The sequence below is a fragment of the Lagopus muta genome, chromosome 9 (genome assembly GCF_023343835.1).
Source record: "Lagopus muta isolate bLagMut1 chromosome 9, bLagMut1 primary, whole genome shotgun sequence".
Classification (NCBI taxonomy): Eukaryota; Metazoa; Chordata; class Aves; order Galliformes; family Phasianidae; genus Lagopus; species Lagopus muta.
The window spans coordinates 7,769,784-7,795,149 of record NC_064441.1 but is presented as its reverse complement, the minus strand read 5'-3'; the positions used below and the strand labels follow the sequence as shown (position 1 = coordinate 7,795,149).

The following is a 25,366-nucleotide window of genomic DNA, read 5'->3' as shown; positions in this document are numbered from 1 at the left end:
GATAACACAAACACGGGCCTTGAGCAGACTTTCAGTGGAGACGACTGCACGAAGCTTAGAAAGCTTCAAAGCCAGAGGATGCAGCAAGTCCCAGATGTTGTCAGTGGCCAAGTCTGACCTTTCAATGCTGTACCTGCTTCCCAGATAGCAGCTTATAAGTTTTTTAAAGGGGCCTTCAAAGACTGGAAAATGCTGGCCGACGTTCCTGAACATCCTAAAAAGCTTTTCCACACATTCTTGCAAATAAACTAAAGCGGAATACAAAACATCAGAGGTGCACGGCCGTGGTTCAGGAGTGTGCTGAGGCACTGCTGTGAACGGCAGCCCCAAGCAGAAGCGCAGCCCTCCCAGCCCACGGGGGCAGGCATGGGAGCAGCAGGGCAGGTCAGCAGAGGTTGTCCGATTCAGCCCGGACATCGGCACGTGCTGTTACTTCTGGAGGTGTTTCCCCAGCAGATGCTACCACAGCACGGTACGTTCGGCCTCTCCTCGCAGATATTCTAGACAATTCTGCACAATTCTCAGCATTCCTGACAAGCAAAGGGTCGTGTTTTCCAAGCACTGCACTTGTTCCTATAGAATCACTATGGAAACAAGTTTCAGAGGTGACTCACGAATGCCAATTAAAGAGGGCACCAACGATGGCTTACAACTTGCATTATTTGCCTGTAAGAAATATCGATGAACACAATACTGTGGAACCCAAGGGATGCATTAAAACCACCAACACGATCTTCCAAAACGTGAAAGCAAGGGGCAGCATCCCTTGCACCTCAGGGCGCCGTTTCCCCCGCATAAAGCAGGCCGGGCGGCTCCCGCTGCCGCTCTTTCCTTTCCTCTGCTCTCTGCCGGCCCCTCCCGCCCTCACCGCGAGCTGACACGGGGAAGCCGTCCTGCACGGCGCCGGCACTTCTGTGTGTGGGGAGTGGGGGGCGAGCCCTGCGATACTCGAGGGAGCCGCTCTGCCCTGCCATCCCCGGACTACACACGGAAAGCTTCAAAAACAACCGACGCGCTCTGCCTGCACGACGCACACATGTCGCACACCGACCCCTCAGCGCGGCGCCCCGCGCTCCCCTCCCCCGCGCTGCAGCAGGGCCGGGGTGGGAAACCCCGTGCGGAGCGGGAGGGGGGGCGAGAGGAAGGAGCGCGTTTCCATCACGCCGCCACTGGTGCAATATCCTTCCGCGCTCCGAGGGGAGGAAAAAGTAGTCCGAGGCTCCACTGCCCTCGCGACCCCCGGGGGCCGAGAAACACCCGCCGAGAGCGCCTCACGGAGCGGGCGGGAAGGGATCGCTGGCGGAGGGGCCTCAATCGGCGGGAATTCGCGTTTTTTCGCCGCGGTGTGAGGCGTATATCCATGCGCAGAGCGGAGCGAAACGAGTCCGGCAGCGGGCGGGTATAAAAGGCGGCCGCCGCGGAAGCTTTGCCTTTTCAGTTGAGGACAGCGCTGGTCATCGGAACATGTCAGGCGGCTCCGCGGATTATAGCAGGTATGGCGCGGCGCGGAGGCCCCGGGCCCCTTCTCCGCGCGGAGCGGGCGGGATGCGGCAGAACGCGCTGCCCGGCCCCGCGCCTCCGGCCCCTCCCGCTTCCAGACGTTTCCATCCCGCGTCCCCACAGCGTTCGGCCCTTTAGCCCCTTCCCTCGGGGTTCTCGTTCGTACTGCCTATCTTTACAACCCCCCATCTCTGAAAAAGGGCTGTTTTTAGATCTGATCCATCCCTGCGCGCTGTGCGATAAAACAGAGAGATAAAACGTTTTTGTTGGCGGGCTTTTATTTCCCCTTTTTTATTTTTCTCCACCGATTTCCCCCTTTCCCTACGATCGCTCCGGCTCCGAGGGCTGGGCGGAAGACGCGGCCATGTTCGGGGCGCTGTGCCGGCGCCTTCCTCGCTCGCCGCCCTCGGTGCCCGATTTGCGCAATCCCAGGGGTGGAGCTCTCGCGAGACTTGCTGACGCGGACGGGTGGGAGAAACGCGGCGCGGCCGGCGGCTCCCGCTCCCCCCGCCCCCCCCCCCCCCCCCCCCTTCCTCCCCCCTCTCCCGCGCTGACGCCCGGCGCTGCGGCGGATCTCGCACTGCGCAGCGGCCGCCATTTCCCCGCCGCCTGCAGCAGGTGACCGGGGAGGGAGGGGGAAGGGGAGGCGGAGGCCGGGGGCTGCGCGGCGTCCGTCCGATGGGCCGAGGGTTTGGGCAGAGCGTCGGGGCGGCCGGCTGGCACGGAACCAGAGCACCTGCTGGGCCGATCCGTCACGGCCCGTCGCTAACGCCGGTGTTGTTCTCCCGCAGAGACCATGGCGGCCCCGAGGGAATGGAGCCCGATGGTGTCATTGAGGTGAGCGCAGTCCCCGAACCGCCCCGATGCATGGAGCTGGGCTGTGGATGGAGTAACTCGGTCAAAACTTGTTTGTTTTTCTTCATTGCAGAGCAATTGGAATGAGATTGTCGACAATTTTGATGATATGAATTTAAAGGAATCCCTTCTAAGGGGCATTTATGCTTATGGTTTTGAAAAGCCTTCAGCTATTCAGCAGAGAGCTATTATTCCATGCATCAAAGGTAGGGGAGCAATTCCTTTACTGTCAATAGTAACGCATTGATTAAGAAAATGTAAAGTGAATATAACGCTCATTTTATCTCTGCATTTGTACATGTTTTTAATCTCTGTGGAACAAGTGATGTGATGGTACACCATCTTTCGGGGCTGACCTGAAATGGAGAGAACTTGTAATGCTGATCACTTATTTCAAAGGGAATGAAATGAAACTAAACGTGAATGACCAGTGTGGGAACAGTAAACGTGTATCCTACTTTTTTTAGGGTATGATGTGATTGCTCAAGCTCAGTCAGGTACTGGCAAGACAGCCACATTTGCTATTTCCATCCTGCAGCAGTTGGAGATTGATCTCAAGGAGACCCAAGCACTAGTATTGGCCCCTACCAGAGAACTGGCTCAACAGGTATTGATAGTGTAGTTTAAAAAAAAAGCTGCTTGTGTGTTGCATAGGTTTCAGGTTTCACAACTGTGAGACTTAAGGGGCTGTAACTCATATCCATTCAGAACCCTTTTTGTGTTGAGTAATGGGGGAAATGAACTGGCTTCTGTCCCACAAGTTCTCTGACTGCTTGAAGAGTTGTGCTGCATTTGGAGGGTGTGCTGGGGCAGGACTGCAGGAAGCAGCTGCTCTGCTGTACACAGTTCTAAGGGAGCATCTTCAGCAAAAAAAAAAAAAAAGTGTTACTCAAGTATGGTGTTCTGAGTGGAACCAAAATAGTGTTCTGAAACTTGCGTGCAGTTGTGCAACATGAAAACTGCAGTGCACATGTGGTCACTTCATTGTTTTTGTAATGCTGTGATGTTTTCTTACTGTTACACTGCATGTCCACATCACCCTCAGGGCTTGATGTTCTGTTTTAGTAAGTGGGAGTGCTTGAACAGAGCTTAAAGGATACGTAACTTTTATCATTAACGTAACCTAGTAATGCTGGCTTTTTAAGGTTAAGATGACCAGAGCTCAGAATAGAGTAGAAAATCAATTGCATAAAAATTGCTCTGCTTTTAAAACTAGTATATACCAAGATGCCAGTGCTGTGGTAAAGATTCTTTTTGAAGGTAAAACTAAATGTATGAGATGAGACAGAGAAGAAATCTTGAGAAAAATATCTGGAGGAAGAGTCTCTGAATGAAGGTTCAGTCTTGTGTTTTTTAGTCTGAAGGCACTGTTGAGATGAGGCAGCTTTGAAAGCCTGGCATAGATGGCAGGGCACTTTCATAAGAGCTTTCTGCAAGAGCTTTATGTGCAAATGTTAACAGCTCTTTTTTGAGGCCTTGCTTTTCTACTTAACTGGTAGTTGGGAATTGCCATTAGGTAGTTAAGACTAGTGAGAGTGAAAAGTAACTTCACAACTGTCCCTCTGACTTGAAGTTTCTAATGAACACCTAAATAATGAGCAGAAGGGCAAAATGAGAGGCAGATCTTCACTGTAGTCTGTAGAGCCACGTAATCCTTCCCAGTCCATAAGCAGCAATGATGTAGCACTGAATGTGCCAGTAGCTGCTACTCACAGAAGGGTTTTATTTCCAGATTCAAAAGGTAATTCTGGCCCTTGGAGATTACATGGGAGCAACATGCCATGCTTGCATTGGTGGCACAAATGTTCGCAATGAAATGCAGAAACTTCAGGCTGAAGCTCCACACATTGTGGTTGGAACTCCAGGCCGTGTGTTTGATATGTTGAACAGACGCTACCTTTGTAAGTACAGATTGGATTTTTCTCTGAGCACTCAGTAATGAAGTATTGTATGTTCCTGAAACTTCACAAAGTGTTTTCTTTCTGTTGATAGCACCCAAATGGATCAAAATGTTTGTTCTGGATGAAGCTGATGAAATGTTGAGCCGAGGATTTAAGGATCAAATCTACGAGATCTTCCAGAAACTAAGCACTAACATTCAGGTAAGAATCTTACATGGTGGAATTGATGGTTGCAGATTTGGTTACAGGTGTACCTGATAACTGCTCAGTTGCTTTCCTGTCTGCCTTGACCTCAGAGAAGGTCAGGTCTGTGCTCTGACATAAACGTGGCAATGCAGTCACTGATGTTGTTAATGGTTCCAGTTTTCCTGAACAGAGTGACAGAGCAGAAATGTCATGTCTTTGGTGTGTGCTAACACAGAGCAATGCTTTCTAGGTTGTGCTGCTGTCAGCTACAATGCCAATGGATGTGTTGGAAGTGACCAAAAAGTTCATGAGAGAGCCCATACGTATTCTAGTGAAGAAGGAAGAACTGACTCTGGAGGGTATCAAGCAATTCTACATTAATGTTGAAAGAGAGGTTGGTGTCAGTTACGCTTCTTGTTGGAAGAGTTCAGGAATGTTACCTTCTTGTTAAAGCACTGTGCTAAAATTACAGAAACTGAGGCTGAGCTTTGGTTTCTGTAATAATGCTAGTAGAGTACACGCAAGAAGAAGAAAAATGATGCACTGGATTGAAAATGACTGGGGTGGACCTCTTTCTTAATGTCCGTTGTCCTGTGTCTGAAGATCTGGTGCAACAGTTGCTGCAGGAACTTTGTGTATTGTTCTAGTTTTTTCCAGGTCACGTTAATTATAGGTGTGCAGTAGGGTACGTTTATTGATCATGGCTTTAGAGTTTTTATTTCTGTTTCTGCTGTGTGTTCAGGAGTGGAAGCTGGATACTCTCTGCGATTTGTATGAGACACTGACCATTACTCAGGCCGTTATCTTTCTGAATACAAGAAGAAAAGTGGACTGGCTTACAGAAAAAATGCATGCCAGGGACTTCACAGTCTCAGCTCTGGTAAGAATTGTTCCTCTCACTCAACTTCAGAAATGCCAGGTACATACTGAAAAGCAACGCTAACAAAAGCAGGATAAGTTATGATATAGCTGTGCAGTGCTGTATTATCGTTCCCCCTGCTTAAAGAAAAATGTTTCCTTCTATCCCTACCTGCTTAGTTCCCACAGCAGGTAGGGACGCTGGGCTTCATACATCCTCTTACTTCTGAAGGTATTCTGGTCTGCAGTACTGGAATTCCCATAGTAATTGTCACGTTCTTAACTGCAGCATGGTGACATGGACCAGAAGGAGCGGGATGTTATCATGAGAGAGTTCAGATCGGGATCAAGCCGTGTCTTGATCACTACTGACTTGCTGGTGAGTGTTACCTCACGTGAGCATGTTTTTGTTTCAATGTGGTGCCAAAAGCTTCATAATACAGTGAAGGTTCTTGTAGCCTGAACTACTGGAGCTTCTTGGAAGAGAAAAGACTATGCTCCACTATGGACTACACAGTTGTAGTTCGTCACTAACAATGTAGTCAACAAAAGCAAGTGGTAAGTAATGTAATCTGAAGATTGTGACTTGCATTAAAGGTCCTGTTTTGTTTTCCAGGCTCGTGGCATTGATGTGCAGCAAGTTTCTTTGGTTATAAATTATGACCTGCCGACCAATCGTGAAAATTACATTCACAGGTTAGTTTGCTCTGTCCTCTAGTTTGTGCATTACACTGAATGCCATGTTCTGCACAGAACTTGGCACAGATCCTCACCTGCTCTTCTGTTAGTCTTTTGTCACTGAGTGTTACCCATCCATGCATACAATAACTGCAAACAAAGCAAAAAAAAAAACTAGCAGGAAGTAAATGCATTGGCTTTTTTATGCTTGAAAAAGCCCTGATTTGCACACAGTCCTGAGATGAGGGAGGAGCAGAGCTCTTAAGTCAATTTTTAAAAAGCAGTGGGAAAACTTAGAAATATGCTGAGTTCAGCAGTGGCTGATCCATGTGCTGTTGAGGTGTGTGAACTGCCCCCGTGTTCCAGGTTGTAGCAGACGATGACAGTGCCATTATTGGCACAGCATCTTGCCAGCAAGGTTGTTAGCTGGATCCTAGGTCCTAGCTAATCCTCACTTGCTTTACTGCTGCTGCTCAGTCACTAGACATTAATGGTAGCAAACCTAGTGGTTTAAATCTGTCTTCACTCCTGGAGGACTAATTGTGTTCGTGTTTTGTGTGCCTTGTTTGCTCTTGGTGGCTCCTTCTGCAGTGGTATTCTCTCCTGTGTGGTGTGTGTCTTCTGGTAGCAATTTGAGTTTTGTTTCCCTAGGTTTAGTTTAACTGCTTCAGTGACTGTCCCTAAATTAAGTAAACTGTGCTTTATTACTTGATGTAAAAAAATACAGGAGTCGATAGCAGCAGTTGATGACACAAGATGGTGCTCAGAAACGGCGTTGACGTAATTTAGGACGTGGATTCGTAAGCGGCACAGTTTGAATAAAGAGCGAGTCGGTATTTATATTTCTTTTGTCATGATTATTCCCTAAGTTCTGTGAGCCATTGCTGTGTGTAGCCCTTTTTGACGAGGTGCTGTGCTGGGCAGTCCACAGGAAGGTAGAACTGATGGTGGGTGTAACTAAATTAACTGTGACGTAGACTCCTAGAACAGTGAGCTTACATTTTTGTCTTCATAACAACCCTAAGTTTTCCCACTGGAAACCATCAATGTCAAAATTGACTGTGCTGTTCCATGCTATTGGATGAACCTAAGAAGTTGTGATTTTTGAAAGATGAGCATCTCTGTACTCCATGTGCTTGAGACTGGATGCATGTGGTGTGGGCTTCTAATTCCTCAAAGAGGGGAGGAGGGAGAAGGAGGTCAGCATTGTACTGCAGTACCGACCATTACGTGAAGATCTTACTTTGCAGCCAAAAGCGTAACCTTTTCTGCTCCACTACTCTCCATAGGATGGACACTGCTATACTGTTGGCACTAACTGCTAGTTTTTCCTAACCAAGGTGACGGTCAGCAGCTAGTCCAGTAAGCACAGCACACACTGGCCACTGGCAGATAAAAACAGGAGTTAATGAATGGATCTCTTCATTTTTAAAGTGTTTCAAGTGAACGGAGCAGTTAACCTGTGCGTAAATGCCTTCTCTGTTGTGTGCAGGATTGGCCGAGGAGGTCGCTTTGGCAGGAAGGGTGTGGCTATAAACTTTGTCACTGAAGAGGACAAGAGGATTCTGCGTGATATTGAGACATTCTACAATACTACAGTGGAGGAGATGCCAATGAATGTGGCTGATCTCATTTAATCCCTGGAGAGGAGATGGTTTGAATGCAGTGCTCGCTGTTGCTGAATAGGCGATTCACTTGCATTGTGCTTCTTTCTTCGGGGATATATTGAATCTTGTCTCAATGCTCATAACGGATCAGAAATACAGATTTTTGATAAGCGAAGCGACTTTTTGTCGTGAGCTCTTGTGGGGGAAGCCGTTGGCTTTATCCACTTTAGGGTTAGACTGTTGGGGTTGGGTGGAAAGTCATGGGGTCTGTAAATTTTTTCTTTATTAGAAATTTATTTCCTAGTTCCATAGAAGTGGTTGTATTAGATGTTCTTTATCATTTAATAATTTACTTATGGACTAAAAGATATAAGTGCTGTATAAAATCAGCCAATTATGTTAAACTAGCCTACCTTCCTTTATTGTATGTACTTACCCTTCAGATTGAATTGGAAAGGCCTTTCAAAATCTCAAAACTTTTATAAGAGCATTAAAATGCATTTTTGTTTGATATGTATTTATTCAATAAAGTATTTAATTAGTGGTAAGTGTGATCTGGACCCTGTTGCTAAGCCCCAGCAAGCAAGCAATCATACTATTGTCTTAGTTAGGGTTAAACCCAGTAAAATTTGCCATATTGCACATGTCTTAATGAAGTTTGAATGTTCAATAAAATACTTCTATATTCACTTGCAGTGTAAGTCTTCTTGCAAGATGGTTGGGCCTCACTAATGGGTGAGCAGCTCTGTCACTTCCTGGGGGAGCTCAACCTCTATTTCTCATACTGCATGCAGTTGAGAACAGGGTCAGGTGTGGGTAGTGCATTGTGAAAGAAAGCATGGATTTAAGGCTACAGCAAATGCTAACAGCCTTTAAAATTCACTTGTAACTGAAATGAGACCTGGTGTACTTTTTTTCACTCACCCCATCAAATCTGTTTACTGTAAAGTGCTTCCTGCTACATTTAATGTCACAGGCTCTGGTAAAAAATGCTCCAGTGGCTGAAGTGCTTCCTTCTTTAATCCTCTTTCCAAAGGCCCCACACTCCATTAAGCTAATAAAGTCACTCTCCCATTTCTTTTAATCAAACCATACTGAGCAGTTACTTTATTGTAAAAGCAATACAAAAGTAGGCAGATCCTACAACCACCAAGGCAACTGCTGCTGGAGGAGCTAGGTGTTTCGTGTTAGCTGCTGCATCACAAGGGCACACAGACTTATCAACTGCAAGTACTCATCAGCACCATCTGCCAAGCATTTGTCCACTTCCTGCAATCAGAAGTGAGAGGTTAAAACCCTTTACAAACTGTTACGAGCCAGCTGTCCCCTATTTACAAGGGAGAGCAACCTGGCTAAGTTGGCAACTGGTTAATTGTTTGGCTCCAACTTCTCCAGTGCTCACCCATTCTGTCCCTCTCAGCCCACACCAGGAAAAACATGCTTTCTCAAGGCCAAGACTTCACAGTTCATAAATAGTAAGGGAGATGCACCATTCACACTGCAACTGACGGGGGTTAATCAGCTCTACCTGCTTTACACAAGGAATTACTGGAAAGTATAAATCAGAGCTAAATACATGAGAAAAAAAAAGGAGAAATTAAGCACTGTGGACTAACAACTTCTTTCCCCTAAAAAGAGAAACTACCAACTTACTGCAAGCTTCTCGACAATGATTGATTTCTGCTTGTCACTGAAGTCTTCGCTCTCAACAACAAGATCATGAAGCTGGCTTATGAGCTGAGCAACAGCATAGCCCTCGTTTATAAGATTCTGTGTAAGGGTAGAAGAAAATGGAAATAATTAAGCAGTAAACACAGGAAAATGGCCAATCTGAGGAACTGTGTGAACCAGAAGACACTACTGGAACCTATTGTGGAACTTGATGTTGTGCAGGACAAGTCAGTTTACGTGCAGCCCAGCATCCTGCCTCACAGTCACCCAAAGTAGCAGCAAGGAGCCCAGCAGGCATAGTGCAATGTTCACCTAAACGCTGTCCCAGGTTCAGACAACTCACATCAAGGATTTTGTTAGCTGGAGGCACTCTGAGCAACCTCTGAGGAACCTGTCCAAACTCTCTCTAAAATTAGGAAAGCTCAGCATCCACAGCACCATGTGACAGAGTTTCACAGCCTTCGCATTTTGAAGTGCAGCCAATTTTGATTTATTTTCTTCATCTGGTAGTGAGTAACCTCAGACATATAGAGAACTGTAAGGCCAGAAGCTTTTAAATTAAAAACTATGGCTACTGAAGATACCATTTTGTTGTTGTTAAACCAGTAGTGCCATGTGGCAGTAAATAGTGAGAAGAGTATCCATTAAGCCATTTAAGCAGACAGAAGTCTAGGAAAATAGAAAAGTGCAATCTGGTACAAAACACAGAGTACCATGCTTTATAAAAGCACGCACTCAAATTGTGTCAGTTGTTCACCAAGTGCTGATATTGAAGCAAAGCCCCCACTGTTGCAGGGAATGGTACAGGACACTCAGCTTCACAGGGATTCCTCCTAGATTCAAGATCCAGTTCATCACCATCGAAACTCGAACTCATGATATTAGGAACTTCACATTCTTCAGAGTAGAACTTCTGCTTGTATTAAAGAAAATAAATCCACCCCCCTAAACCAGCAGCCTGTGCCTTCTCCAGCAAGATCTATTTTAAGTCACTGCAGTTGGTAAGACAAACTTACTGTACTGTAAGATTAACATGAATTATTTTAAGACCTAAGGCTTATTACAGCTTTATTTGGATACTTCTCATCTAACACAGCCTCTGTGTTGCTATGTAGGTGAGTAGTTCAGAGACTACTCCTGTCCACTGAAGATGCAATTCTAAAGCTCTGAGCTAAGCATCTCACTATGAATTCCTGCTGTGCCTGACCTTGTCTAACAGCTCTACATGCCATCAGTTTAGTTCAGGAAAAGGACAGTTAACTGGTAGGGAATCTTGTTTTGCTGCTTTCACAACTTCCTCAGCAGGGAGAGCTCAGCATACTATCAGGTGAAAGCCGTGCTTCTTGAAACACCCCTCCTGACTGATGTGATGCCACGTGGCTCTCAGCAGCAGAGCCATAGCAATGGATTCACCGGGCAGTGACCTAGAAAGATACGCAGGCTGGAGCACTTAGGGACTCTACCTTTGCTGCTGTTTCCAGTTTCTCAAATGAACCACTCCAACAGGCAGATAGCAGTCCATCTATTGTTTCTCTTGGGATGACCTGCAACAAGAAGTTACATTTCTTACTTTCAACTGGGTGCACTCAGAATTCAGCCAGGACTGAAGCTGATGTTTACAGCAGCAAACATGAACTGTCCATAAAGGAGACCACTTTGTTCTTCTACTCACCACACCACTCTCAAGTTGCTGAGACAGACTAGATAACTTTTTTTTTTTTTAAATAAACAACTGAGAGCTCACCTTTACTATTTGTTCTATGTTGGGGATATTAAGAACTACATAAAGGTAGAGAATTGTCAAAGCCATTTTTCAAATCAAAACAATCATTTATTTGGGGCACTAAATGCAAGACTTCATTTATCAGGCAATGCTTTCTGTACCGTACTGCACCAAAGGAACACAGCAAATCAATTTTCTCTCCAATGATGCAATAGGGACAATATTAAAAAAAAAAAAAAAAGCCCCTAGAAAAAGATCAGTCAATAAATTGGAAGAGAAAAGTTGACAGATGCCATTATTTATCTCAGAGCAGGCAGTACTGATGACATTCTCCCCTCTACACATCATCATTCCTGTCAGCTGAATGTCTGCTTTCAAAGCTTCTTTATTTGTTTTCTGTCCTAAGATTACCTCACCATGTGAAAGGCCTGTATGACCAAAAACTTGAAAGTCTTTATGGAGATGCAGAGTTGTGTTCCTTCTGCTGAACTAAGTACTATTCAATAAGCTGTCAAATGGAATTTTATGCTTCTCCTTCCTATTATGTTTTCTTTCTAAGAAGCCTCATAACTCTTAGAAGGCTAAAAAGGCTTCTTAGAAATGATGACTTACATTTACCTGTAAGTGAACTCCAGCTCTTTTCATACAGCCAGATGCTGTGTGTGAACTGTTCACTGAAAATGTAAAAGAAAAGCCACAACTGTTCTATGAAACACACACAGTAGCCACTGCCTGTTCCCATTCCATTCCTCTCAGCCTCCACAATCAGTCACTACAGTGACACCTTCAAAGGAATGGTGTCCATCATTAAAGCCAATTCACTTTTTCAGTTTTTCAAGTCCTAATCTTACATTTCTTGCTTTAGGGGTGTTTCGTTGCCATAGAAACATCTTCACATCAGCTTTTTAAAAGCTATTTTCTCCCAGAATTCTGCTCCCCCTGTCAATATTATCTATATCACTCTGGATGAAATCTCTGCTGTTTCTGTAAAAAGCCAATTTGCACAGATACCCTGAGAAACACTCCTGCTGTGGACATCAAGTTGAAAGCACGTTGCTACTGAAAGACATTCCTCCATGGTATTTCCAAACCATCCAGTGACAACCTACATACTCACACAGACAAAAAAACCCACATGTACTAAGACATTCCAGCCTACTGTCCTACACAAGGCAATATATTTTGCATTCACAGAGAGAATACTTCAAGTTCAAATTAAGCATGTTTTACATTTTCCCTTTACATACAGAAGTTGGTATTAACTTGCATTATAATAATTGTGTAGAACCAGGCAGCCCTTTAAATCCTGAGGGACTTTGTATCAGAACCCTACTGACAAAGCTAATATACATAAAACCATTGTCTTAATGGAACTTTGACCAAAGGCAGAGATAGGAAGAATACTTCGTACACAAACAATATCAGACTTACTACAGGAGAAGCTGTAAAACAAAGCTTACCCCAGCAATTTCAGTAACAGTCTTCTCTGTGATCTCCTTCCCACCCATCAAGCGAGTGGCACTTTGAAGGTAAGTAATGGCTTTTCTTAAGTCCCCATCTGACACTTTAACAAGGTAAGATATTGCCTGAAAGATCACGTGAGAAAATGCCAAGTTATATTTTCACTGTTAATTAAGATACAGTAGACTTCCTCAACAAATTGACTTTAGAACATCAGACAAACTTGAAGCAGATGGTCACAGACAGCCTCAATACACAAGTTACAGTGCAACCTATCACAGAATGGCCAGGGTTGGAAGGGACCTCAGGGATCACAAATCTCCTACCCCCTGCCACATGCAGGGCCTCCAACCTCCCTGTTTAATACCAGACCAGACCTATCTGCTAATATAAATGCTGCTGCAGACCTAATGCAGAGAGATGATCTCACAACCAGGATTTTATGCCGCAAATGTCACCAAGCCTTTCCCAAGTTACTTGTCTTGTAACTGAAATGAAACTCAGGACAGCAGTGCACAGTAACACAATGATCCATTGCTTTACCCACACTTGTGTTTGTATTTTAACTGTGGCAACTTGTATTACTCATGTGGCTTTTGTGAAGCAACATATTCAGAAGGGGCAAAGTGATACACAGTGGAGTAAATTACAGCTAGCACTTCAGCCCGTATAAAGAGGTAGAAATAGAACTGAAGTACCAGATTTGAACAACACAAATGAACAAACATAACCTAGCAGAACATTTCTTTTGCCACTACCTGTGTTTGCCAGTCTTAAAATCTCATTGTGATTAACAAATCTTGAGTAGCTGCAAGCATAATCCAGAAAGCGTAAGCGCTGGGTACACCACAAATTATACAGCTGTAAGCACTGCAAACACATGCTGGATATTTCAGAATGAAGTATGGATTTAAGTTCAGTAAGTTATACTCAGTATAGAGCAAAAAGCCCAACAGTTTTTCCCCTAATCTACTCTGGTAGACAGTTTGATTTTAAGACGACCTTGAAAATTCCACCCCCATCTGTGTGGTGAGAATAACATCCAAATTATTTTCAACATGATATTTAGTACAATTGAGAAGTCTGGAAAGCTGTGCTGGCTCAGGTCCTTGTGCTGCAATGCAGTTATGCACCGGATTAAACAATAATGTTACTCAGTAATCACCTCACTAGTGATTTTCACATTTTCCTTCTCAGAAACACCCAATAGCCTCTGTTGCTGGATTTCGTCTGACAAAGGTTTGAAACGGAATTTGGAGCATCGAGATGTTAAAGGTTCGATTATTCTGAAAAAGAAAAATGCTTGCCAAATGATTACTTGGTCACATTCATGTAGATGAAGCTACAGAGGCAAACAGAAACAAAGCATAACACTATAAAATAATATATAAGTTGAAACCTAAGCAAAGCAAAAAAAAAGAAGTACTGAGTAGGAAGAAGAGTAACAAGTTCAAATAAGCAACAAATTCCTTCCACACCTGCTGATGTAGTTACAAATAAGGCAAAAACGTGTTGTTTTAGATTCTTTTTCCATTGTGCGTCTTAAGGCTGCCTGGGCTGCTGAGGTCATAGAGTCTGCTTCATCCAGGATCACAATCTTAAAAGGAGGACAAACTTCACCACTGAAAGATAAGAAATCTGTTATCCAGGAGACACACAGTCAAGTTAAAATATCAGTAAGTCATATTTTATGTGAAGTTCCATCAAGTCAAAGCTTAGCAGAGTACTGCACGCACTGCGAGCTCGACTGCAGTGCTCACTTCAGAGCAGGGTGAGAATTATGAAGCTCACCTGAATAAAAACAATCATGAGATTTGTCCTAAGCAGGAAAGTCCACCAAACAGAGCCAGCTCAGGTTCAGCACTTACTCTGCTCGGCTTCCAGACGCCGTGAGCTGAGCAAAAGCCTTCACTTTCTCGCGGATCACCTGTATCCCACGCTCATCAGAGGCGTTCAACTCCAGGACTCTTTGTCGGAATAGTTCAGGCCTGTAACATTTTTATTGCAGCACGTTAGCTGTTATTGCTTGTAACAGTGTGTGACAAAGAATACCAACAATCCTTCCAGCCCTTTGGAACCAGATATTGTTTCTGCTAGTATTACTTTATAACCTACTTTGGTACAGCACAATAAAGATGAAATCATTCACGCCTTGTATGAATCTCAATTAGGTGTTCTTAAAATTGACTCCCAGGCTGCCAAAAACAATGAAGCATAAAATTACAACAGTTACCCAGGAAAAAGCAATGGAAGCTGTCTTGATAACCACAGAGCACTGTACTGTGTGTCCTACTTATATGCTGTGAGCAGTGTGGAAGAAACAGTTAAATCTCCAGGTCTGGTCACTGGAGGTGGTCTGCACTGCAATACTACCAGAACAGTAAACACCAGAATTTAGCAGCACTACCATACAGCTGCACCTCTGATTTAAAATAAATAAAACTGAATACAGGGGATTTTGAGTTCTGGGAATTCAGATGATCACATAATGAAGAGTTGTCTAGAATTTATCCTCTCAAACACTGAAGACAGAGGGGAAAGAGCCACCATAATCAGCATTAGATTCCATTATACCAACAAGCATTCTTGTGCATTTTTTGCTTATTGATCAGGCTGAAACACTTCTCAAAACATGTTATAATTCTCTCAGTGAAAGTACGCAGAGTTCACAAGAGCTATAACATGCTGAAAGTTGGCCTGAGCCCCAGGATTACTTCCTGCCATAACTCAATGCATGCAGCAGAAAGACTGAGATACAGACATTTTGTGAAGGAAGATGTGTTTAGCTAACAGCTTACTGAATAAATTGTCAAAACTGGAGTTCTTCTACAAAGTTCAGCACAGCACATGCAAACCATCTCTTTTCATACTCTTTTCTGCTAATGAACACTTGGTTAAAGGTACACAGGGTTACCATGGCTGTTAAACTCAAGTATGTATTGCTGGCCATGATGGTAAGCATGAGTTAACCGGGTTGAGAGAGACAGCTGATGTTAGAACTGAAGCAGAACACGAAGTCATTCTTGAGTAAGAATATATGAGAAAGTTTCCAGAAGTGACATAAGAAGAGGCAACAACCAGAGACACACAATTAGAAGACATGTGATTGTTGCTTATACCAATGCAACACAATTCTAGCTTACCCAAAGAGTTCTCGGGCAGCTGCTAAAATAGTGGAGGTCTTTCCAGTTCCAGGCGGGCCATAGAACAGCAGATTGGGAAGCTGGAACAGTAAGGCATGTTTAAAAAAACAAAACAAAAACCAAACACAAACAAGCAAACAAAACAGGAAAATCTACTGAGAATCTGAGCACCTGACAGAAACTACCTACTTCTGCTGAACAATACAAAGACTCTCACTTTTAGGTGTTTGCAAGCAGTGCTCTGAAGGAAAATAAACAGTTGTTCTTTTTAAGACTACACAGACAAGCTATTTGGTGGCAACATCACACAGATGCTTGCAAGAACTGGCTGGAATGCATAGCATTGGCAAATACCCAAAGAATCCAAAGATTTTTCAAAGGAAGAAACCTGTGTCATTTCTCAAAGAGATTAACTTAACAGATCTTTCAAATATTTTCACTAATGACATTAGGATGAGAAACGGGAATGCACTAAAGAAGCACACTGACATGGGAAGATGAAAGAAGCACAGGGAAGACCACAATAATATTTATAGGATAATACCTAGGAGCACAACACATAAAACTTCCTTATCACCAGATGTCTGCTGGATGTCTGGAATTCACAAGCTGGAAATAAAACAAAAGCTGACCTCATTTGTCTGTCACAGGGCTGTTCCTGTACTCCTCACCACTGTAACACAGAGCTCCTAGGATGCACGTTTTCATACAAATGGACAATTAGTAAAACTAACACAAGGCTAACAAGACATTACCTGGGAAACCATAGACAATTTCTAACTGGAAAATGTTATTAAAGGAATGAAGGATTTATTTTACGAGAAATTCCTTTATTTATTTTTAAGAGTTGCCCAGGAAAAGGAGAGTAAGTATCCACTGACCCCATAGATGTATCAGAGCAACAGGGAGAGAACAAAGCCGGCAAAAACCAAAGTCTGTAAGTTAGCCATGATTTAATTTTGGATGAAATCAAGCAGCACTGGAGCTAGGCATCTCTGCAAGTAGTCCTTCAAATAAACTATCACGTTGTGTTTTAAAACAACTGCTTTTGACAGTAGATGTTCCAGTTCCACATTCTTAGAACAGCAATAATATAAACCTCTCCTGCCTGACTTATTTTTGGTTCATGTTCTATTTCTAAAGATTCAACTGAAGTTAAAGAATTTTATGCTGAATATAGCAAGCAATGCAGACAGAATCAGAGCAGAAAAGCCAAAGACATCTAAAGAGCAGAGTGAAATGCAGGGATGTATGATCCACAGTCAGAAAATGAAGCAGACAGACCTCTTATGCAACACGCATTTCATTTTAAAAACTAAGGTAAGACAGAACAAACATAACTGTGTATGTGCTGGAAAAGTACGGATGGCAGAATTTCATCATTTTATTATAAAAAGCACATTGAGCTTTCCCTGCTCTTTCTGCCAATCGTTTGTTGCTTGGTTCCCTGGCTAATGAAAACTAAACAGTACTCAAGACAAACACAGGGTTTTTCAAGTCTAATTAAGCCCCACAGCATCATTGTCTCCCTATATATAGTTTTAAGAAATCTCCATGGAGAGGAAATGCTTCCTAAACGACAACAGAAAATTCACCCCAGCCATGTTAGTCAGCACACTGCACAAGCAGACATTTTGTGGAGTTGTGTTTTCAAGATTCACGATTCCATGGCTCTTCGCTAATTCACACTAATTCTCAAAACAAGCATTAGCTGCTTAAAAGCTTTAACAGGAACCAGTGTTTCTGAGTTTGTGAAATCCATGCTGCTAGTACTGCTTTGGGCTCAACCCCTTTTATGCTCATTTCTCACTGAGGTTATCATCAGTATTTACACTGCTTTGTCAACCAGCACAGCCTCATCCTTCATGCAACTTCTGTGGCTCTAATTTTAACAGACTGTAACCTGAGCTGGTTTAACCATTGCTCCAGGCCCGCTGGGGAAGGCAGGATACCTGCAGGCACCGCCTGCTCAAGGGAATTGCCACAAGCAGGAGAAGCCTCAAATACCTGTCTACAAGTTTCACAGGTGAGGATGTAAACCAAAATTACAGCCCTACTCTTACTTTTCTAGGTTCTCTATCAGTAAAATATAATCTAGTAATTGAAAATTAAAGAACACCATAACATATGTCAGTTTCTCTGAAAAAAAAGCAGCAACAAAAACAGAAATCAATGTCTCTAGCTCAAAACCACCTGGACTCTGATCTTTCCAGTTTATAACAAGAGAGATGCTTGCTATTCTAGACTGAGATATACTGCAGTTTTAGAAATCCTGCCCTACTTAGCAACTACAAAACCAGGGCCTACAAATACTTAAAAGCAATTCAACAGAGGACGACTTTCCATTTGCAACAGTAAGGTTTAAATAAAGCACATGACACAAGCTTAGCACATCATCACAGCTGTTTCTTTGATCCCATCAGATCTCCAAATTCAGTAAGAACTCCTGACACAAGAGTCAGCCACTCAGAGTTTAAATTACACTTCTGCCTTTTTGACAGAATGAGTTCTTTCAAGAATTATCAAAACCATCTAAATTTTGAAAGCATCAAATATTTGAACAACTCACAATTTTGTTCTCAAATGGCTTGCTGAGCTTGGGTAGCTATCGTAAAATACAGAGCCTGTAGCCACCATAGAAAGGAGTTATAATTTGCCTTTTTTCAACTCAGGAGGCAAAAAGTCAGCACAAGTGCACAAGGCTCATGACGGAGATACGTGGCTGATCCAGAAGCAAAGGGTTTTAAATAGCTGCTGCTCAAAATAGAACTTGACAACCCATCACCTAAGCAACACTGCAAGACTGATGTGTCCAGATAGAAGAGATGACAGAACTCAGTTCTCTTCAGCCATTAACAATGCCTTACTAATTTCTACAACTATACAAATACTAAAATACAGCAGCGTTGCTGTTGAGACCTAGATTTTCAAGGATACAACGTTACACAGTAAGGTCATAGCCATGTCCTTAGGATAATCTGAATCTGGAGACATGGACTAAATAAGTTACACAAGTCTTTCCCAATTCCGTCATCCCAGCTCCATTTTAACCCCCATACTCAAATATAAAATACTTCAGCTTCTGCATGTTCTGATTAAATGAATATTTTCAGGTATAAACAGTCTCAAGCTAATCAAAATGAGAATTGTTTCAATGTAAGAGTTCCAAACACCAAAGACTATGGATACACATTGCACATCAGAGTACAAATAAGTGAAAGGGTTCCTCCATAACTCTCTGAAAAGCCTGACATAGTTTTTATAGCTCTCAGTGAGCAGATATCCACATCACAACTGCTCTTTTTGGAACAACCTTACCAACCAGTTCAGCTAGCATTGGCTGTCCACAGAAACAGAGCCATTTTTGGAGCACAAGAATACCCCTTCTAGGTGAAATATGGAGCTAAAGAAGTGCCAACATGTATGTAAGGAAGGGATTTTCCACACGTGGGGAGTAGGAGTGGGAAAAAAAAAAAAAAAAAAACAACACAAAAACAAGAAACATGTTTAGCTTTTTCTTAGTAAATCACTCAAACTGATTAGCAATAACTGGCAATCTAAGTTGTTCGATGAAAAGTTTCCCCTCCACTCTTTGTCATAAATGCCAGAAGCATCAGCTGAATAACATCTAGAAAACAAAAGCTTCTGCAGCACTGAAATTATTAACAGGAAGTTTACCAGTTCAGATTTCTCAGAAAAATTCCAATGTGTCACAGTGCTCTGAGAGCTGGAAGCAGCAGAGACACCGCACTGCTCACCACGTGCCATTGGAAGTCACTTCGTTAGCCTGGAGAATCAGCCATAGCCAAACTGGAAAAGGGAAGTCCCCACCACTGCCTACACGTTCTGTGCTCAGGCAGACGTTACGGCAGCACTCACATCAGCGCCTTCCAAGGACTTCTTCAGCACAGCAACAACTTCATCCTGGAAAGCGACCTCATCCACGTTTTTGGGGCGACTAAAGAGAAAGACATCAAATGCGGTTTATTACCAGTTTCTGCGGGAATGGAAATTGAGAAAGACAACATTCCCCTTCCTGATGACGTCGATGCCAAAGAGCTACAGTAAATTTCGCAGCCGAGGCCAGAATCCCAACAGGAACTCAGCCAGACGCCTCCGGTCTGCCTCCCCGCGGTGACCCGACAGCTCAGCTTACGTTCAGCCGTCTGTGCTGAACATAGAACACCGCCCCGCGCTCATTTCTGGAGCGCAACTGTCTCCCAGCGGAGACACCTACAGCCGCGACCCGCCCCACAGCCCCCAGCCCGGCAGGCCCTTACTATTTCTCCACCCAGGGGACGGGTTTGAGCCTCTTGCCTTCCCCGCTGCTCCCCGCCGCGCTCCTCTCCTTGGCGGCTGGAGGCTTGGTGCTGATGGAGGACGGGCCTTTGAGGAAGGCCTGCATGGCTCCTCGCCGTCCCCTCAGCTCGGCGCGGTCGTTAAACCCAGCGCATCACGACGCACGCGATCCCAACACCGCGCGCGCCCCGCAACAGCTTCCCGCCAAGCCGCCGCCACTCAAGGCGAAGCGGGACCACTTCCGCCTGCTGAGAGCCAATCACAGCGCCCTCACTCGGCGGAGAGGGCGGGCCCACCGGCAGTGCAGCAACTGCGCCGCTGTCTGAGGACCGTGAGGTGAGGGCGAGGAGCGCCATGTTGGCACCGCCCCTCGGGGTGGTACCAGGGGCCAGATGGGCGGCTGGCGCCTCCTCCTTCTCGCTGACCTTAGCAAATGCCGTTTCTCCAACAACAACAAAAAGATTTAAAAACAAAGAAAGAGAAAAACCGGGCAGCGCTGAAAGCAAGCGGTGGAGGGGCCCTTCCTGTCAGGATGCGGGAGCTGAGGCGGCTGAACTGCGCCCTGAGGGGAGAGCTCTGAAGAGGAGCTCCGAAAGCCCCACTGCCTGCCCTGCCCCGCTGGCATCGCGCTGCAGGGCAGCCGCTGCTCGGACCTGTGCCGTCCCTCGCTGCTATGAGAGCAGCTCCCCCACGTGTACAAAGCGAGGCTTATATGTGCCAAAGTTACCAGTTAACCAAAGGAGAATCTTTACATTTTCCGTTACTTCCCATGAAAGCAAAAGCAGAATTAGAACAAGGATTTAAAATGAAGGATGTGGTTGATGGGACGGGCCCCTTTACAGGACTACAAAGCATCCCCGCAGATCCAGCAGTCGTGGTGCCCGCCCGTGTTTTCATGCACCAAGTAGCCACATCGTATCCTCCCACTGTGTGGCAGTTTCCTGCATAAAAAGTAAAGGAAATCTGCTGCCTGCAACTGCTCGTTGTATACTTGCAGCTGTTGTGCTTTCCCTTTCATAGAATCGCAAGGTTGGAAACGACCTGCAAGATCATCTAGTCCAACCATCAAGCGTCAATCCAACCTCAGTCATTTAGTCCAACCTTTGGCTGCCCCTGAGCAAATGCAAGGCCAGAGCAGCCCAGGCAGCTGCAGAGGAGATCGTCCAGAACTGAACCTGTGCTAAAGGGAAGAGTGAGTTGGAAAGGGTTTCTATGGCAACAGATGAGCAGTCTTTGGAAAAGGAGTGCAGGAAAGAACTGATCTGGAAATACATCGTTCCGTTGGCAAGACAAGCCTGTAATCTGTGTTCGAGCAATTTTAAATAAGCTGTTTCTTTTCATCTGGCGTTCTATTATTGAAACATGAAAATGCCTAGGCAGCAAGAGATGCCCATACACATAATTTCTGAAGTTGCCCTGTTCCTGATGAAAATGCAATGCTGCTTTTTTCTCACTCTGGTTACATTTGATACTGCCAAGTAACGGTGACTTGGAAATGGTAAGGATGCATAAGCAGATATAACTGATTAGTATTCATCCTGAAGCTGTATAAGGCTTTGTTATATTTTGAAGCTTCCTTCTATTTTGTGGTCTCCCTTCTACCCTCTCCTTAAAGGGCCACTTCAAATATTCCTGGCATTTGAGCATTTTATCACCTCTGTCTGAGCCTCATGTTCAGCCCATCGAAGGAACCTCCTGTCTGCTAGACTGAATATATTAACATGAAGAACATGAATGTTCTTCCTAACAGAACACTTCATTTCATCACCTTAGTAAAAGTAGTACATTCCAGAAAGAAATAAGTGAACTCAAGCTCCAGTTTCTTTGTCTCTCACAGTTTTTCTCTCCCTCCAGTGAATAAATACAAAGACTGAATATTATGCTTGCTCAGTTCTGCATTCATTTACCATCTTAAGGTCCAACAGACCAAACTTATATTTACAGTGTTCTCTTGTACGCTATTATCCAGGCTTTCCCATGGCAAAGACAGTTTTTCTATTAGTGTCTCTCAATGTGGTCCATGGTAAATGTCTACAGTCTAATGCACAGGAGAACTAGTTTATCTTCAAAACCTGATCATTTGGAACATGATGAATTTGTTCTCCAAAGCACGTTAAGATAATTGGCTGTGTGTCCATAAAAGTGCCAGACAGTTACTGAAAAACATTACAAATATTTGTGGTTTTTTTCCTCTTGGGTTGTGACAGAAACATATTTGAGGAATTTGACTAAACTTTTTAAATCAGAAATCCAGAGAGAGACCTGATCAGTTATTAGTTTGGGGGAGGTTTATTTGAGGTGGCATTGACACTTTTCCTTTTCAAGTATATTTATAACATATTTACTTCATAAATAAAACTATTTCAGACTATTTTAATTTATAAAGGCATAAAACACCCAGTGTGTTAGCAGTGTGTTAGTATTTAAAAACTGTAATGCCCCAGTGGCAGATGTCTCATTTCTAATAATGTTCACAAGCAACCTTCTCTGTTCTTATCCTAACCAGGTCATCCAACCACACCTGAACACTGCTATCTTCCAAATACTTCATCTCATTTCCCCTCCAGCTGAAGCAGATCCATCAGCTCAGTGCGACGATCCATTCCATTACACCACTGTGTCAGCAAACAGGAGGTAGGAGTAGGAACTTGTGGTGGGGTGGGTGGGGAGGTGAAGAATGTGCATTTGGGTTGCAGGGCGGTTTTTTGGCACCTTGGACTGATCTAAATGGGAAGCCTGTTCCCTTTCCTTCTTAGTCTGCTTTTGCTGACATTTGCAGGTGTACACTCACCCAGTGCTGGGTTTTTTTTCATGACACTGAAAGTAGAGAACTGTTTCCTTGAAATGAACTACATAATAAGACAAAATTCAGCAATTAATCTGATCCTAAAAATCAGGATCACTGTCCAACAGCTTTGTCCAAAATTCAGGTTTTGTTTTGAACAAGGAAAGATGTTAGAAAGTGTTTAAAGAAACCAAGGCAGTATAAGTAATTAAAAATATAAATATATTTATTTTCTTTCATCATTTATCTGTTGACTTTCAACATTCAAAGACTTCTGACAAAATTATGTAAGCAGTACAGAGCAGGCAGACTAGCTTACATAAGCAAGTTCAAAGCCGGATGGCAATAACAACAAGAGATCTCAATTGGCTTTTGGATTTTTTTTTTTAATAAAGATACAGTAACCAGGACAACATTTGGATCAGTTCAAGAAAGAATGACTGAGCGATATGATCATGATGTACAAAGTCATGGCTAAGTTGGAGTCTGTGAATAGGAAATTTTTGATTCCTTCTCAAGATGAGGAACCAGAGGGCTGAAATTGACTATAAGTCTTTGGACTTAAAACCCAAAGAGGTTTTGGTTTTGTTTTGTTTTGTTTTTTTTTTTAACACAGAATCACAGACTCACAGAATGGCCAGGGATGGAAGGGAACTCAAGGATCGTGAATCTCCAACCCCCCTGCCACATGCAGGGCCACCAACCTCCCCATTTAATGCTAGACCAGGCTGCCCAGGGCCCCATCCAATCTGGCCTTGAACACCTCCAGGGACGGGGCAGCCACAACCTCTCTGGGCAGCTGTTCCAGCACCTCACCACTCTCTCTGTAAAGAACATCCCCCTGACATCCAACCTAAATCTTCGCTCCCTCAACATAAAAACCATTTCCCCTTGTCCTGCTGTTATCTACCCTTTCAAAGAGTTGATTCTCCTCCTGTTTGTAGGCTCCCTTAGGTATTGAAAGGCTGCAATGAGGTCACCCCAGAGCCTTCTTTTCTTTTAATACATTTTTAAATTGCAAATCTTGTTCCTACAAAAATTATAGATAGATTCAAAAAATAACTAGATAGATTTGTGAAGAAATAGAGCATTGAATATGAAACAGCGTCTGATGCAAAGCAGGTCAGGCTTTGCAGGAGTATCATCAAGAGGTTAAGCGTGAAGGCAGAGACCCAGGCATTACTGGGTGAACTCTGTGTGGGAGAACAAGTGTGCATGCAAGTTTTAGCAGAGAACTGCAGATTGGTCGTAGGAGCTGACTGAAAAGACAGTGAAAAGCCAAGAAAAGTCAGTGAAGCACAAGCAATGTGACCATCTTAGAAGCTAAGCAAGAACACTGAAGTGTTTCAAAAAGAACAAAAGTAAGAAAAATTGGGTGATGCTGTCTTTTACTGCATGATTTGTTACAGAAAAGAAACACAGTGTGCCTTCTTTGTAGGTATGCATCAAAGAAGTATCTGACTCATTTACCAGTTTCTTCTGCTAATTGAATTATACTGCACATCTGAAGCATTGCCATAAGCAGTTGGAAGTGGTAACAGCATAATTACCTTACCTGACTGTGCCAACAGTGTTCCAGTTCTTCCCAGCCAGTAATAGAACCCTGGCCTTTGATATGGGGATCAGATAGACCAAAGTTAAAGGAGAAAATGTCATGATACAAGAGTAGCTTGCTTGCAAAAATGAAAGTTGGGAAAGGAATTCTAAGCTTTTCTGTTATTCTATCTGTTTACCTTTATTTCTGGTATGAGCAAGTCCTCAAGGGCGTTCTGAACATCAGAAATTCTGAACATCAGAAATTAGTGATGTGGTTCTGGAAGGGGATTTGGCTGAAAAACTTAAGAGATGGGTGAACCTGTAAGGCCTATGCGTGGCTTGGAAAGTAGAACTAAGGTGGTTAAGCTCTCATTTTTAATAGCCCTTCAGTCTCAGAGGGCTACATGGCTTTTAGTGATACGTGAAAGGGGTGTGCAGTTATTCAAGATGAAAAGAAAGATTAGATTTTTTGCAGTGAGAATTTCCCCTTCCATCTGTTGAGGCCATAGGATCTTGTAAATACTTTTTGTTTGCAGTGTGTCATTTTCTGTTTATTAAAATTGCTTACAGTGCTTTTTTCCTCAGCTGTTCAATTCAGGATCTAATAAATGGCTATTGATTTCTCAGGCTGTCACTCTGTGAAGAAATCAAGCTCTTTCCTATTGCCATCATTTTAGTGGAACTGCTGTGTTTGTACAGCCACAGTGCTGCTTTCTTGTGAGGCTGTCTGGTGCCTGAAATGTGAATTGTCATCTTCTGTGCCTCCAGCTCATACATATCAGCAAGGACTTTATGCTACAGAGTGGAAGGCTGTATTTTCAGTAGTGGAAGTACTGGCCCAATTTCATAAGTACACTGAGCTCTGGAAATGGTTACCATTACAGTGGTGGAGTGAGTTGCTTCAGTGTAATTGAACCTTTCCTTGAGTGACAGACAGCTTTCATTTCCCTCTCTCTGAGATTCCTATATTCTGGGTTTCTATTTCTCCCTCACTCGACTTGAGCCCTGAACTGTGGATTACCAGTGGTTTTGCAGCACTTCTGAATTGGATGAGTCCCTCTGGATCTGCCATTTAGGAGTGGCACACTATGAGCAGCAGCCTTCTTTAATGCAGGTATCATTTTTGCAGGTATCACTGATCTTGCCAGTGTGAAGAAATCATT

General features: G+C 43.7%; 2 protein-coding genes and 3 non-coding genes across 6 annotated transcripts; 4 read left to right on the top strand and 1 right to left on the bottom strand.

Annotated features, from left to right (window-relative positions):
• Positions 1-1,403: 1,403 nt before the first annotated feature.
• Positions 1,404-8,274, top strand: EIF4A2 (eukaryotic translation initiation factor 4A2). The gene is made up of 11 exons (XM_048954473.1): positions 1,404-1,493; positions 2,292-2,337; positions 2,429-2,561; positions 2,823-2,962; positions 4,088-4,256; positions 4,348-4,457; positions 4,693-4,836; positions 5,185-5,322; positions 5,590-5,679; positions 5,917-5,996; positions 7,471-8,274. Exons 1-11 carry the CDS (start codon positions 1,465-1,467, stop codon positions 7,613-7,615), a joined length of 1,224 nt encoding a protein of 407 aa, XP_048810430.1. The 5' UTR covers positions 1,404-1,464; the 3' UTR covers positions 7,616-8,274.
• On the top strand, positions 2,676-2,745 carry LOC125697904 (small nucleolar RNA SNORD2). Its single transcript, XR_007378979.1, has one exon. It is a non-coding gene; the product is annotated as a small nucleolar RNA SNORD2 (small nucleolar RNA).
• LOC125697902 (small nucleolar RNA SNORA81) lies at positions 4,881-5,061 on the top strand. Its single transcript, XR_007378977.1, has one exon. It is a non-coding gene; the product is annotated as a small nucleolar RNA SNORA81 (small nucleolar RNA).
• Positions 5,389-5,516, top strand: LOC125697950 (small nucleolar RNA SNORA63). The gene has a single exon (XR_007379022.1). It is a non-coding gene; the product is annotated as a small nucleolar RNA SNORA63 (small nucleolar RNA).
• Positions 7,728-20,159, bottom strand: RFC4 (replication factor C subunit 4). 2 transcript variants are annotated; one of them, XM_048954480.1, is made up of 10 exons: positions 19,864-20,159; positions 19,463-19,541; positions 15,584-15,663; positions 14,309-14,428; positions 13,919-14,062; positions 13,606-13,726; positions 12,440-12,565; positions 10,720-10,800; positions 9,239-9,355; positions 7,728-8,854 (listed from the first exon to the last, which is right to left on the bottom strand). In XM_048954480.1, the coding sequence occupies exons 1-10, from the start codon at positions 19,986-19,988 to the stop codon at positions 8,759-8,761; spliced, it is 1,089 nt and encodes a 362-aa protein (XP_048810437.1). In that variant the 5' UTR covers positions 19,989-20,159; the 3' UTR covers positions 7,728-8,758. The 2 variants fall into 2 exon arrangements, with proteins under 2 accessions (XP_048810437.1, XP_048810438.1); XM_048954481.1 differs by lacking the exons at positions 19,463-19,541; positions 19,864-20,159 and adding an exon at positions 19,262-19,384.
• Between the last annotated feature and the right edge of the window lie 5,207 nt (positions 20,160-25,366).

Excerpts from the sequence above, each read along its gene's own strand:
- RFC4 (XM_048954480.1), bottom strand. The coding sequence starts at position 19,988 with ATGCAGGCCTTCCTCAAAGGCCCGTCCTCCATCAGCACCAAGCCTCCA. Across the intron at positions 9,356-10,719 it reads AACTGGAAACAGCAGCAAAG|AATCTTATAAACGAGGGCTA; the intron begins GTAGAGTCCCTA and ends ACCCTTACACAG. Across the intron at positions 8,855-9,238 it reads TCATTGTCGAGAAGCTTGCA|GAAGTGGACAAATGCTTGGC; the intron begins GTAAGTTGGTAG and ends TTCTGATTGCAG.
- EIF4A2 (XM_048954473.1), top strand. The coding sequence starts at position 1,465 with ATGTCAGGCGGCTCCGCGGATTATAGCAG. Across the intron at positions 2,562-2,822 it reads TATTATTCCATGCATCAAAG|GGTATGATGTGATTGCTCAA; the intron begins GTAGGGGAGCAA and ends TACTTTTTTTAG. Across the intron at positions 4,837-5,184 it reads ACATTAATGTTGAAAGAGAG|GAGTGGAAGCTGGATACTCT; the intron begins GTTGGTGTCAGT and ends CTGTGTGTTCAG.